General features: G+C 45.3%; 1 protein-coding gene across 1 annotated transcript in view; it reads right to left on the bottom strand.

Annotated features, from left to right (window-relative positions):
* LOC127005337 (uncharacterized) overlaps nucleotides 1-15,229 on the bottom strand; it is a 32,685-nt gene that overhangs the window by 4,197 nt on the left and 13,259 nt on the right. Inside the window, 10 exon segments of the mRNA XM_050874103.1 lie at nucleotides 96-274; nucleotides 2,343-2,440; nucleotides 3,816-3,962; nucleotides 5,110-5,232; nucleotides 7,357-7,484; nucleotides 11,143-11,313; nucleotides 11,766-11,870; nucleotides 12,709-12,951; nucleotides 13,387-13,529; nucleotides 13,878-14,001. Of these exon segments, the coding sequence (XP_050730060.1) occupies nucleotides 96-274; nucleotides 2,343-2,440; nucleotides 3,816-3,962; nucleotides 5,110-5,232; nucleotides 7,357-7,484; nucleotides 11,143-11,313; nucleotides 11,766-11,870; nucleotides 12,709-12,951; nucleotides 13,387-13,529; nucleotides 13,878-14,001 (1,461 nt within the window).

Here is a 15,229-nt window from a genome sequence, read left to right as displayed (position 1 = left end):
TGTGTGCGCCTAGATGGCACCGTGTGTCCGTGGTGTGATGTGCATGGCGCGGCAGCCTGTGTGGGTCAAGGGGTGGGGTGGCGCGGCGGGCCCACCTGTGAGGTCATCCAGCCGTGGGTGAGGGAAAAGAACTCGCGGCCTTCGGTGGCGTCCAGCTTGTTCTCCCGCACGGCGCGCACCACGCGCCGCCGCAGCCGAGGGATGAGGGAGTCCAGCAGGTCTTCCGTGGTCTGGCAGGCCCGCTCCTCCCGCAACACGCCGCTCCACGCCTCGCCTGCACAGAGTTGTCGTTACATAGTTATTACCGTGCACCAGTATTCCTCGAGGGTTTACATAAATCATACAGTACATAAAAATACAAGGGCCAGTCTGTCATGTCAACCTGGTGGGCAAAGGGACGCACTCAGTTGTAAATAACCAGGTGCCGAAGAGTTAGACTCACGTGCAAGTCATTCATTGGGGACGTGTGGCATACAGTGGTGGGAGGACATTTCATGATGATTTTCATTTACATTCTGTCTTTCACTTATAGCTTACACATGAAATTAGCAGATTGATTGATTGGTAAACACGTTTTGAATTTAGTTTCATAGGAATCTAAGTTATAATAAAAGTAGATGTTTCAGACAGACACTCAACATTCACATATCGAGGTTAAGGTGATGATGTGTAGCTGTGAGACACCTGCACGCCTACCTGTCTATTGACCTGCCGACCTTACTGACCTACACACATTTATAGGCACATATTGGAAAATAGATCAAAAACTTAGGCAGGTCAGTAGTTAAGCACGATTTACCTATTTTCCTAATGATCCTCTACAACGTACAGATCGGGAGGCAGGTGGGCACCTAAGAGGGGGAGCTGAAAAAACAGTGGATAGGAAGATTAATGTATCAGCCTACGGGCGCATACCTGCTCCCTCTATATCAGAGGCATTGCGGTACCTTAGTGAGAATCTCCGAATGTACATCACTGAGTGGAGGGAATCAAACCCGGGCCCTCACAATAGAATCTGTGGAACATGCCAACGTAGCCACTTATGAGCTGAAAGGTCACCGTGACTATGTAGCTCACCAATGGCTAAGTTGGTCCTGACATCCACTTCCCTGCTTCCCTGTATCGACCTGCTCACATACTTGTAGATAGGTGCAGACTGGTGTGTGTATAAGTGTGGGGGGTTGGACAGGCAGGCAGGCAACTATGTGGGTTAATATAACCTGAGTAGGTAGGAAGAATCTGCCACCCCCTGCTCACCAACCTACATATCTACTCACTCACGTCCCTTCCTACTGGTCACAGGGTTCCACACTATAACGCGCAGCGCCACAACTCATCCCTGTTACGCCTTTTGCGACACCCTGGACTCATTTTAGTATTCTCCTCGTCATCGAAAGATTATAAATGTGCGGGGCTCGTGCAAGGATGGGCTTCGTTGCTGCTCCCAAGCCGTGTCCTTAACTCTGGTGCCCAGCTGCTAGAGTAGTTCCATGCCACGCCACGCCGTGGGCACAGGGGCGCCAGGACGACTTAGCAGTTAGTTTGCTCCACCAGGACCACCTGGCGAGCGTCATGTAGCCAATTTTGTTGCCTTGGCCTCGGTCCGATGACAATATGTTAACGATAACGTTACGATAATAACTGATAACAGTAGTTTCCATCATTGTATATGATTGCTAAGTTCAGGCCAAGTGATTTAATGGACAAAAATAATTAGTGTTCAAAGGAACAAACGATCTTGTGGCGGCCCATCGGCGTCGCTGCGTGGTAAGCGCCGCTGTGTGTGATTGCTTGAATACCTGACTCCACCTTTCCTCTCAGGCTGCAGTTATATTACCGTATAATACACGGTACCACTGGCCTGGCATTACAGAAAACAGCATAGCAAGTCAAGTACTACACACTGAGAAGAATTGGTGGGCGTTTAAGCGTTGAAGGAGTTTCAAAACAAACTGCAGTGTGTTGACGCGAATGTAGCCAGCCGGGCTGTGCTGAGGGTGACGACAGAGGGAAGTGATACTTTTTATTCCTAAGTCCAGGTCCTCTTTGGGGAGGGCTGACTAGTAGTGGCGCAGGTGGATTCTTACAGAGACGCTGATACAAGGCGCTAATACAAGGCTCGTAGACTTGTCCCAGTGGACTGATCTGCTGGCGACGCGGCTGGCGCGGAGCCACGCACGGCGCGTCGACTGTGACACCAGCCCTAACGCTGCTCCGACCGCTGGACCGGGAGGTGGCAACGTACTACTCCTGCCCTCTTGGTTACGTTACTTGCTATGGTGAGGGCCACACGCCCCCGCCTGGATGCCGCCTCATTTCTGAGTGGTGTGTGTCCCGCTCACCTGACAGGTCCAGCTGGGAGCCGTACGCCCGCCTCAGCATTGCGTCCCGGGCCGAGGCTGCCGCCCCCCCGCCGCTGCCGCTGGCGTCGCTCCACACGCTGCGGGGAAGGGAAGGTTAGGAGGCATCGAGGGCCAGAATACGAGGAAATGGAATTTATAGTCATTTTGCAATTCCTGAAGATTTGTACTCTGAAATTATATAAAATCACTGACAAAATATTATATTAGAATAAAACGGCATCATCACGAAGAGGCGGCCATTCAAAGATATTTTTCCTATACAAAGGCGGGGCGTGGCGCAGCATTTACTCCTGCACTGTATACTTTTTTTGGTGATCTTCGTAGCTGAGTTTGTGCCTCCCGCCACCACGCTTGGCACGTGAGCTGTGAAGAATTTACGAGCAAGGGAGAAGAGGGTAAAGAAAGGAAAGGACTGACAGCGCAAAAACAAAAGGAGTAGACGAAGTAATGGAAAAACAGTGGACGAGAGGATGGAGAAAGGGTGAGAGAGACAGCACAGAAACGAAAGAAACAGAAGGAAGAATGACAAAGTAAGGGAGATGAGACGAGGGAGAAGAGAGGACTGGGTGCACCGACACAGGGTGAATATATTAACGACTGGAAGAGGAAGGGAGGTCAGGAAGGGAACTGCCTGCACACGCACTCGAGGAATAGATGAAGTCATGGAAGAACAAATATGTAGCTGGACAAATGAAAAGAGAAACAGCACGAATATTAAAAGGAACTGTGGGAGAATGGGGTAGGATAAGTGTGGCTGATTGACTGGAGAAAACCGACAACCATACAGGGGCAGAGTCAGGTCTCATCTCAACTCTCCCCGACGCCTTGACACCAACAACCACCTTCAGGTAACCGCAAAGCCCCCGCGCCCTGCACCTCAACCCTGTCAACAACCACCTGAAAGTAGTTGTTTATGTCAAGTCACCGAGGAGAGTTGGAGTGGGACGTGCCTCTACCCCGTTATGGTTGTCAGTCCTCACCACCCATGACCGTTGTTGTGTTGCGTCAAGAGGAAGGGGTTTGATGGTTGATTCGGGTTAACAAAGATGAAAACAAATTGAATTATCGCTTTATCACCTCTCTCTCTCTCTCTCTCTCTCTCTCTCTCTCTCTCTCTCTCTCTCTCTCTCTCTCTCTCTCTCTCTCTCTCTCTCTCTCTCTCTCTCTCTCTCTCTCTCTCTCTCTCCCCTTTATCTCGTTCTCGTTTTTATCTGACTCTCCTATATTTCTCAACTTTCTTTTTCGACATTTCTTTTACTTACATTTCATCTCCTCTTTCTTTTTTTTTTTTCTCCCCAGCTCTCTTTTGCCTGTCTTTCCATTTCTTTCTCTCTTTCTCTATCTATCTATCTATCTATCTATCTATTATCAATCTCTATCTGACATCCACTTACTCGTTCACTCACTCACACATTCACCCTTATTCACTCACTCACTCACTCACTCACTCACCTGATCTCCCTCTTGAGTGTGCTGCGGGCGTGGGCTCCGGCTGTGGCAGAGGCGAGGAAGGGCGCCGCTGCCAGGGAAGTCTTGAGCCGCTGCATGAGGGTGAGCTGGGGAGGCATGAGGCCCAGCATAGCGGAGCCCACGTACATGCTAAGGGAAGGGAAGGGAAAGGAAGGTAAACACAACTACCTCACTAGTCATAAGCCAACGTTGCCAGATTGTTGTACTCCGTTTCTCATATTTTCCGATTTCCATCCCCAAATCTGTTTCCTGGGCCACAATAACTAGATTTGCTTGTAGTTATTCTTGCAATGGTTTATTATTCCTGTTTCCTGGTGATGTTTATGGGGGAGAAGCTGGTAAATGTGATGCTTCGAGTACGATAATCTGGCAAGGGTATAGTCATAACACCCCCGACGGTAAATTGCCTCTGTGATCGTAGGTGTTTCTCCCTTCTCCCTTCTCCCGTTACTTCCTCATCTCCTTAACCCGGTAGGTGCGGGGATCATGTATCTTAAAGGCCCCTCTAAGCGAATTAATGAGAAAAAGTCATCACTCACGCAAACCATTTCATACTATATAGTACCAATACATTTGTGATCAGTTTACGCTTCATCTATTTTTGGGGTTTATATCATGGTAAAAATTTGGCCCATAGCTGGTACACGGTAAAGCCACAAATTTGGCCCGTCGCTGCTACCGGGTTAACAGGTAGATTATAGTGTCTAAATGCCTCCCTCTCTACACCTATGCCTCACTATTTCTCCTTTTTTTTTGTATTCGCTTTTATTTTCCCTTTCTTGGAGTCTCAGGTGTATGTGGACATCTTAACAGGTAGATTATATTGTCAAAACGCCTCCCTCTCTACCCTATGCCTCACTGTTTCTCCTGTTTTCTTTTCAATCGCTTTTATTTTCTCTTTCTCGGAGTCTCAGGTGTTTATGGGCAGCTTAACAGGTAGATTATATTGTCAAAACGCCTCCCTCTCTACCCTATGCCTCACTGTTTTTCCTTTTTCTTTTTGCATTCGATATTATTTTCCCTTTCTCAGCGTCACAGGTGTTTTGGGGCACTGGACAGGTAGGGTATGGTGAACTTCTTCCTTCCTCTATCTCTTGTTCTTTTTTTTTCGCTCTTCCTGCATTTCTCGTGTCCTTCCCGCCTGCTCCAACCTTTCTCTCTCATTGGCTTTTCCTCCTCTATCGTTTGTCTTCCTCTTCCCTTCCTCCTCCCTCTCTGCCTGCTTCACCTCTTAATGATAATGATGATATATGATTGTAATAGTTCATCTTCTTACCTCTCGACGGCGGCGCTGGGGGTGGTGTCCGAGGGTCGCGAGAGGCTGGTCTTGTTGGAGGAGCCGATGTGGCAGCGCACCGTCTTGGCCGTCTTGAAGGCCGACCTGTCATTCTTCTCGGGCCTGGCACAGTGGAAGGTTAGGTTAGGTTAGGTTAGGTTAGGTTAGGTTAGGTTAGGTTAGGTTAGGTTAGGTCACGCTAAGACAAGGGAAAGAGATATACAGGGAAAGAAGGGACGAGGAAACGAGATATACAGGGAAAGAAGGGACAGGGAAACGAGATATACAGGGAAAGAATGGACAGGGAAACGAGATATACAGGGAAAGAAGGGACAAGGAAGAGAGATATACAGGGAAAGAAGGGACGGTGAAAAGAGATATACAGGGAAAGAAGGGACGGGGAAACGAGACATACAGGGAAAGAAGGGACAAGGAAACGAGATATACAGGGAAAGAAGGGACAAGGAAACGAGATATACAGGGAAAGAAGGGACAAGGAAACGAGATATACAGGGAAAGAAGGGACGAGGAAACGAGACATACAGGGAAAGAAGGAACGAGGAAACGAGATATACAGGGAAAGAAGGGACATTAAAACGAGACATACAGGGAAAGAAGGGACAAGGAAACGAGATATACAGGGAAAGAAGGGACAAGGAAACGAGATATACAGGGAAAGAAGGGACAAGGAAACGAGATATACAGGGAAAGAAGGGACATTAAAACGAGATATACAGGGAAAGAAGGGACAAGGAAACGAGATATACAGGGAAAGAAGGGACAAGGAAACGAGATATACAGGGAAAGAAGGGACGAGGAAACGAGATATACAGGGAAAGAAGGGACAAGGAAACGAGATATACAGGGAAAGAAGGGACAAGGAAACGAGATATACAGGGAAAGAAGGGACAAGGAAACGAGATATACAGGGAAAGAAGGGACAAGCAAACGAGATATACAGGGAAAGAAGGGACAAGGAAACGAGATATACAGGGAAAGAAGGGACAGGGAAACGAGATATACAGGGAAAGAAGGGACGAGGAAACGAGATATACAGGGAAAGAAGGGACAGGGAAACGAGATATACAGGGAAAGAAGGGACAGGGAAACGAGATATACAGGGAAAGAAGGGACAGGGAAACGAGATATACAGGGAAAGAAGGGACAGGGAAACGAGATATACAGGGAAAGAAGGGACAGGGAAACGAGACCTACAGGGAAAGAAGGGACAGGGAAACGAGATATACAGGGAAAGAAGGGACAGGGAAACGAGATATACAGGGAAAGAAGAAAAAAAAGTACAAGAGGTTAAGAAAGGAAGGAAGGAAGACGTTTAGAAGGAAAAAATACACAAAAAGGGAGGAGGAAAGAAATAATTGTGAAAAAAAGTTGTTTACGTTAAGTTGGGTTAGGCTTTGTTATTGGGTATAGAGTTAAGTTATCTCTATTCTGTTCCTGATTATCGTAACTTTCAACTAAGACCAAATTCCCTTACGTTGACCTCAGAAAACGTTGAGTGAAGTTAGATTATCTGTATTCTGTTCCTGATTATCATAACTTTCAACTAAGACCAAATCCCTTTACGTTGACCTCAGAAAACGTTGAGTGAAGTTAGATTATCTGCAGTCTGTTCCCGATGTATATACCTTTCGACTGATACCAAGGCCCTTTACGTTGACCTCAGAAAACGTTGAGTGAAGTTAGACTATCTGCTGTCTCTTCCTCATCTTTATATCTTTCAAATGATACCAAATTCTTTTACGTTGACCTCAGAAAACGTTGAGTGAAGTTAGATTATCTGTATCCTGTTACTCATAATCTTCAAACAGACAAAATTCCTTTACGCTAGCCTTAGAAAAACGATGATCGACCTTAGTATTGCATAATTTCAACTGCGACCCAATGCCCTTATGTTGACCTTACAGCCTTGGAAAAACAATGACCTTAGTATTGCATAATTTCAACTGCGACCCAATGCCCTTATGTTGACCTTAGAGCCTTAAAAAAAAGATGAGTGACCTTCGTTTTGCATCATTTCAGCTGTGACCCAATGCCCTTACGTTAACCTCAGAGCCTTAGAAAAACGATGATCGACCTTAGTATTGCATCATTTCAACTGTGACCCAATCTCCTTACGTTAACCTTATAGCTGAGATCTAATTCCTTTACGTTAACCTTAAAAAAACGATGAATGACCTTAATTTTGTATCGAGTCGCGTCCATATCGTGTTTCCACCTGGCGCTCACCTGAAGAGGATGATGTAGAGCTTGGGAAAGAAGAGCAGCACGAGGGTGACGAGGGCGCTGAGCGAGGTGCACATGCTCATACAGATGATCTTGTGTCGGCTGCCGAAGTAGATGGGGAACCACGCGAGCTGAGGGCAGGGAGGAAGGTCAGGGGAAACTCTTTATTAACAACCAAATAACAATCCAACGGCAGCTTCTATACTGTTTTCCGCTTAGTCAAAATCCACATACTTCACCTAGTTTCATTTTCATTGTCCGCTAATAAGAGATCAAGGGCCAGTTTCACAGTTCCCCATGACGGGTTAGTAAGCTCCCAAACCAATACCAAAGCCTCCGAAATTGCCTTGTATAGTCTGGTGTTTTCATTTAAGTTCACAAATTTGACGAAACTATACAGGAAAAGTCTTGTGTATTTAGTGTGGCATCGAAGACCTCACCGTTTTGGATTGTATGGGATTCTATAGTTTGGTTCGGGCTGTTACGAAGACACTGTGTTGGACTGTGAAATCGGCTCAAAGTTAGTGTTCTGGAAGGAAAATGATTTATAGAAAGCTTGTAAAGAACACACTAGTGACGCAAATATCCCCCATCCCAAGAAACACACTGTACTACCAAGCCTAACACTCCCACCCTTGACACGATATTTATATAACCTCGTCGTGTGTTCTCATATCTAACACATGGATTTCCCCTCACTCAATATAACACTAACACCTCGCCTAATACCCCCATCCACGTCTAACTTGTATAATATCTAAGTAACCCCTTCAGTCTGTTCTCAAATCTAACTCAGACCATGTAACACACTAACGTTATTATATTTTATTCCTGTTTTTATTTTTATTCTTATTTCTTGTTCATCTTTTCCTGTTTTTGTTCTTTTCGTTCCTCTTCTTTCTTCTTCTTCTTCTTGTTTGTGTTCTTCTTCTTCTTCTCCTTCTTCTTGTTTTTGTTCTTTTTGTTCCTCTTTTTCTTTTTCTTCTTCTTCTTCTTCTTCTTCTTCTTCTTTTTGTTGTTGTTGTTCTTCTTGTTTTTGTTGTTGTTCTTCTTATTCTTGGTTTTGTTCCCTCTTTTTCTTCTTTTTCTTCTTCTTCTTCTTCTTCTTCTTCCCACCCTTAACATGATATCCGGGTAACCTCTTAATCTATCCTCCAATCTCGTCCCTTCTCTTCCTCTTTTCCCCTCGTTTTCTCGCCTTCCTCCCCTCCTCTTCCTTCCCTCGCTCCGCTCTCCTTCACATCTCATTCATCACCTTTATTCCCCTTCCTTCCCCCTTCACTAATTAATATTTTTAGCTCCGTCTTCCCCTTCATTGAACGTCTCGCCTCGGACCATTTCCTTGGGCTACGTTCTTTTACTCTCTCTCTCTCTCTCTCTCTCTCTCTCTCTCTCTCTCTCTCTCTCTCTCTCTCTCTCTCTCTCTCTCTCTCTCTCTCTTGGTCCTTTCTTTGCTCGCCTCTCCTCCTTTATCCCTTTGTGCGAGTTTTTTTTAAATTTTCCGCTGTGATTTTTTTGTTTTTGTTTCGTAATTTCTTCCTTTTTTTTTTTGTTGTGTTTGAGTAAATTTTTTTTATCTTTTTCTTTCGGTCTTTTTTTTTCTCCTTTCCCATTTTTCTTTAATCCTGCTTTTCCATTTATTGACGTGATTTTTTTTCTTTTATTAATTTTTTTCTTCGTTTATGTAGATTTTAAAAGCGAAGCCCTTCCGTTTTCTGTGTTAATCTCTTTCCGTTTTCTTGCTTTTTTCTTTTCGTGAGTGTATTCCATTTTCCGATATCATTTCCTTGTATTCCTTAATTACTTTATCTTCCCTTCACTTATATCCCCAAGAACAATCTCTCGAGCAATCCCCAGCACCTCTTTGTTTTATATTGATCGTTTTTTTTTTCCAGTTTTAATTTTTTTGTTTTCTTTTTACCAACATTTTTCTTGCCCCCTTATTCTTGCTTTAAAAAATACCTCAGTTGTTCTGTTCACCAAAATATTACTTCCTTGTTCCCTCCTTCCTTCCTTCCTTTCTACCATAATTCCTTCCTTCCTTCCTTAATTTCTTCTTAACTTCCTTCCTTCCTTCCTACCTTCCTTCCTCCCTCCCTCCCTCCCTCCCTCCCTCCCTTCATTACGTACTTCCTTCCTTTTTTCCTTCCTTCTTTCTGTACTTCCTTCCTTCCATCCTTCCTTCCATCCTTCCTTCCTTCCTTCCTTCCCTCCATCCTTCCTTCCTTCCTCCCTTCTATATTTCCTCTATGTATTCTCTATATTTTCACTCCCGCGTTTACCTCGGTTACCTGTCTTCCAAATCATTAATATAACCAGTCCAACACATATATATAGTCCGTTTGGGTGGGGTTCGAACCTCTTCACAGCGCCCCACCACCCCAAACACCTCACTCCCTCCGTCATATGTCATCTACGCACTATCTGAAATTGTGTATCAGATATTATGTATACACTAAGTAAGGTTCGGCAGCGCTATGGTAAGGGAAATCCCCGAGTTGGCCCCGCCCAAAATGAGTTTAAGGCTGAGTTAGATTATTTATAGTTGTTGAGCTCTGGTTTTCATATTATTCTCTCTCTCTCTCTCTCTCTCTCTCTCTCTCTCTCTCTCTCTCTCTCTCTCTCTCTCTCTCTCTCTCTCTCTCTCTATCTATCTCAATCTATCGTTGTATCTATCTCAATTTTTACTCTACGTCCATTGCTCTATCTAATAATATCGTCTATGTTTTCTCTTTCATCTCTTCATTCTCTCCTCTTCCATTCCCTTCGTTTATTCTCTCTATTTGCCTTCCTCCCTTTCTCTCCCTATTATGTCCGCCATTCCTCCACGCCTGCCTCCCTTCCCTTTTCTCTCTCTCTCTCTCTCTCGTGATTTTATTCCTTCCTTCCAAGTATTTACAGAGCGAGGGAATGGAAGATGGGAAGAGAGAGAGAGAGAGAGAGAGAGAGAGAGAGAGAGAGAGAGAGAGAGAGAGAGAGAGAGAGAGAGAGAGAGAGAGAGAGAGAGAGAGAGAGAGAGAGAGGAGAGAGAGAGAAGAAAGAAAGAAAAATTAAAAGAGATAGATATAGATAGATAGATAGAAAGGATGTAGAGAGAGAGAGAGAGAGAGATTAGATAGAAAGGGATAGATAGATAGATAGGTAGCAGGGAAAGAAAAGAAAGAAAGAAGGAAAGAAGGAAAAAAAGAAGGAAGGAAGGAAAAAATGAAACAAGGAAAGAAAGTGAGGGGAAAAGGTGGAAGAACTGGATAGATGGTGAGGGGAAGAAGTGGAAGAACTGGATAGAGGTGGAAGAACTGGATAGATAATAAGGAAAGAAGTGGAAGAACTGGATAGAGGTGGAGGAACTGGACAGATGATAAGAGAAGAAGTGGAAGAACTGGATAGAGGTGGAGGAACTGGATAGATGATAAGGGAAGAAGTGGAAGAACTGGATAGAGGTGGAGGAACTGGATAGATGGTGAGGGGAAGAGGTGGAAGAACTGGATAGATGAAAAGGGAAAAGGTGGAAGAACTGGATGGATGATATGGGAAGAAGTGGAAGAACTGGATAAAGGTGGAAGAAGTGGATTGATGAATATGTAAATTAATGAGGAACGAATGGAGGAGGTGGGAGTAAGAAGGTATAGGAGAAGGGAATGAAAGAAGTGGATAAAACAGATAAAAAAGAGGATGAAGTATAAAAAGTATGAAGTATAAAAATTAAAAACCCACCAACATCACCACACATCGCTACCCCTCCCCCCCACCCTTCCCTGCCACCCCACCACCACCACCACCACCACCCACCCAGATGACGCAGGTGGTGTACATGGAGAAGCCGATGAACTTGGCCTCGTTGAAGTTCTCTGGGAGGTTCCTGGTCTTGACGGCGTACACGGTGCACATCAGGATCAGAAAGAAGTCCCAGGCCAGCGGGGCGATGATGGCGCGGTTGGTGGTGTTGCAGACCAGCATCACCTGCGACACAAACACACGTACAGACACACGGAGAGACTGGAGGTGATTGGTTGTGTTGTGACTGGTTGTGTTGTTATTGACTGTGATGTTTTTATTTATTTATTATTATTTTTTTTTTACAGCAGAGGAGTCAGTTAAAGGGCATAAAAATTAGGTATAAGAAATGTGAAAAAAAGCCCGCGTTGTGTTGTGAGTGATGATAATTGGTTGATAGGTTGATAGCTAGATAGATAGTTTGATGAAATATAGATCAGTAGGTAAATAGATATGCAGTTATTTAGTTAGTTGATTACGAACATACGAAAATAGAATAAACACACACACACACACACACACACACACACACACACACACACACACACACACACACACACACACTCTCTCTCTCTCTCTCTCTCTCTCTCTCTCTCTCTCTCTCTCTCTCTCTCTCTCTCTCTCTCTCCCCCCCTTACCTGGTCAAGATTCGGGTAGTCATGGCGGCTGTTCGGTGGGTCAAGGATGAGCATGGCAATGATGATACCCAGTTCGATTCCAATTAGGCCGCACGTGATGACCACCTGGGGAGAGAGACAGGTAGAAATGGGGGCTGAGAAAGGGGTTAGGAGGGGAAGGAAAGGGGTTGAGACTGAAGGGGAAGAAGGTGGGATTGAGTGAAAGGGGAGAGAAGGGGAGACTGAATGGGAAGGAAAAAATGAATGACAGAGGAAATTAAAAATGAAAAGGGAATGATAGAGGGGTGAAGAGGGGAAGGAAAAGGGTTGAGAATGAAGGGGAAAAAAGGATGGGAGTGAATGAGAGAGAAGGGAAGAGGGAGATTGAATGGGAAAGAAAAAAATGAATAACAGAGGAAAGAAAAGATGAGAAGATGGAAGGGGAATGATAGAGGGGTGAAGAGGGGAAGGAAAAGGGTTGAAAATGAAGAGGAAGAAGAATGGGAATGAATGACAGAGAAGCGAAGGGGGAGATTGAATGGGAAAGAAAAAAATAATGACAGAGGAAAGGAAAGGTACAAAAATGGAAGGGGGTTGAGGAAAGGGTTAGGAGGGGGAGGAAAGGGGTTGAGACTGAAGGGGAAGGGTGGTAGTGAGTGAGAGAGGAGAGAAGGATTAGATGGAATGGGGAGGAAAAATGGATGGGTGGGAGGGAAGGAAAAATGAGATGGGTAGAAAAGGTGGGGAATTAGGGGAGGGTGAAGAGGGAGAGAGAGAGAGAGAGAGGGGTACCTAACCCTCTCTCTCTCTCTCTCTCCTCTCATTTTCCTTTTTCATTTTCTTCTCGTTCCTCCTCTCTCTCTCTCTCTCTCTCTCTCTCTCTCTCTCTCTCTCTCTCTCTCTCTCTCTCTCACACTCACTCACTCACTTTCACTTTCACTCACTTTCACACACACCAACACACCTGCGCAGTAGCCGACATGAATCTAGGTTTGCGCATCGTGATCTTCTTGTTACCGGCGAGTATTCTGGCGATCCGATTTGTCTTGGTGACGAGCGCCGCGTAGATCATGGCGAAGGAGAGGCCGGGCAGCACACGGGAGGCGGCGCAGGCGACGGGCGAGGGGCGAGCGAGCAGCGGCAGAGTGGCGCAGTAAGAGACCATCATGCCCACGAAGATGATGTACGAGAGCTCCCTTGTAGAGGCCTGTTGGTGAGGGAAGGGGTCAGTTAGGCGTTGGGTAGTTGAGAGAGTGGAGAGGAGAGGAATAGAGAGAGGGAAGGAGGACGGAATGATGGAAGCAGGGGATGAAATAAAGGAGGGAAGGAAGAAAGGGGGGGAAATGAAGAAAGAGAGAAAGGATATAAGGGAGGGATGGAGGAAGAAATGGAGAAAGAATGATAAAAAGGAGGGAAGGAAGAAAGAGGGAAAGAGGAAGGAATGAAGAAAAAACCCAAAAACTGAAGTGAAGGAGGGAAAGAAAAGGAGGAATAAAGAAGGGAGAGAAGAGAAAGGAATAAAAAAAGCAAAAAATGAAATAAAGGAGGAAAGGAAAAGTACGAGAGGAGAAAGAAGGAAAGAGGAAGAAATGAAAAAAAAACAAGGACACACACACACACACACACACACACACACACACACCTTGACGACGGGCGTGTGGTTGTACTTGATGAAGACTGTCATGGTGAAGCAGGTCGCCAGCAGGCCGAGACACGCCAGGGTGAGCGACGCGATGGACTCCGGGGCGTCCCAGGTGAGGTGCTCCACGGGGATGGCGTCACACCCTGGGGCCGGGGAGGGGCGGCGTGAAGGGGTGATCAAGAGGGAAAAGTTTGTGTGCGAAGAGGTAGCGTGATGAGTTTTATGCAGGGAAAGAGTGATGAATGAAGATACGAGTTTTTAAGTAGGCAGTTAGTGGACGTGGACGGGATGGGGGTATAAGGGTATAAGGCACAAGAATTTTAATGGTAACAAATATCCTAGGGCACAAAATATGGCTGTTACCTCCATCATTGCCACCACCACAACCACAACTACTACTACTACTACTACTACCACCACCACCACCACCACTACTACTACTACTACCACAACAACAACCATCACCACTAACGCCCCCTCCCTCTCCTCACCCGTCATGTTCAGGTTGGGGGTGTATCCTGGCTGGCAGTCCTCGCATGCCGTCTCGTTCTTGAGGTACTGGTTCTCGAGGCACGGCGTACACACCCAGCAACACATCTGCGTGCCGTCCCCGCTCTGCCGCACGACCCGGGCATTAAGGGGCACGAAGACAGGACGAGGGAAGACACAAGGGAATGTTAGTGTGGTGCCTCGCGTCCAATGGTGAGTAGGTGATGTTCATTTGTTTGCCCGGCATGCCCAGAAGCTTCCCGTTTTTTGTGGTTATGTTTCTGATCAAGGTGCGTAAAGTGAATTTCGAGTGATTTGGAAAGGAGGGGGATAGAGAGAGGGAAGGAGTACAAAGGAAAAGCAAACAGCAACAGTCCTCTTGGTCCTAACTAGGCTGTTTGTTGTTGCGTGGAAGGAGAAGGAAGGGGGAAGGAAGGAAGGGGGAGGGAAGGATATAAAGGAGGGAAGGCAGGAGGGAATGATGAAAACAGTGAATGAAATAAATAGCTCGCAAGTCAGTGGGTTTGGGCTGCGTTAATGTCACCAGACCATTTAAAAGTAGGGAAAGGAGGAAGAAACGAAGAAGGAGGGAAGAATATAAAGGAGGGAAGGAAGGAGGGAATGATGAAAACAATGAATGAAATAAATAGCTCGCAAGTCAGTGGGTTTGGGCTGCGTTAATGTCACCAGACCATTTAAAAGTAGAGAAAACATTAATATCCCAACATCGCGTTCTTCCAAACACGTGTAATTGAATCTGCGTAAAACGAGAGTCATCTGTGATTTATTTCCGTTATTTCTGTTTCTGTATTTTCCTCGCGTGTGTTTATTGTATGTGGCTGCCGCTGTGGTTGTTAATTGGTTAGTTAAGTAGTCAGGGAGCTCGTCAATTAGTTAGTTAGTCAATTAGTCAGTTAGCCAATTTGTCAGTTAGTTAATTAGTCAGTTAGCCAATTAGTCAGTTAGTTAATTAGTCAGTTAGTCTATTAGTCAATTAGTCAATTATTCAGTTAGCTTGTCAGAGGAAAGTTAAGTTTGGTAGTTAGGCAGCTCATCAGTTAATCAGTTAGTCAATAAGTCAGTTAGCTTGTCAGTCTGTTCGGTAGTTAGGCAGCACTTCAATTAGTCAGTAAGTCAATTGGTTAGTTAGCTTGTCAGTCAGTTTGTTAGTTACGTAGCTCGTCAGTTAGTTTGTTAGTCAATTAGTCAGTTTGTTAGTCAGTCAGTTCGTCAGTTAGTCTTTAGTCTGTTAACCTGTCGGTGCGGTGATTTGTTAGTTAGAAAGTTAGGCAGCTCGTCAATAAGTCAGTCAATTACTTCGTGACTCAGTTTGATTGTTTGTTAGGTTGTCAGT

Source organism: Eriocheir sinensis, chromosome 30 (genome assembly GCF_024679095.1).
Source record: "Eriocheir sinensis breed Jianghai 21 chromosome 30, ASM2467909v1, whole genome shotgun sequence".
In the NCBI taxonomy this organism is placed as follows: domain Eukaryota; kingdom Metazoa; phylum Arthropoda; class Malacostraca; order Decapoda; family Varunidae; genus Eriocheir; species Eriocheir sinensis.
This window is presented reverse-complemented; position numbering and strand designations above follow the sequence as displayed.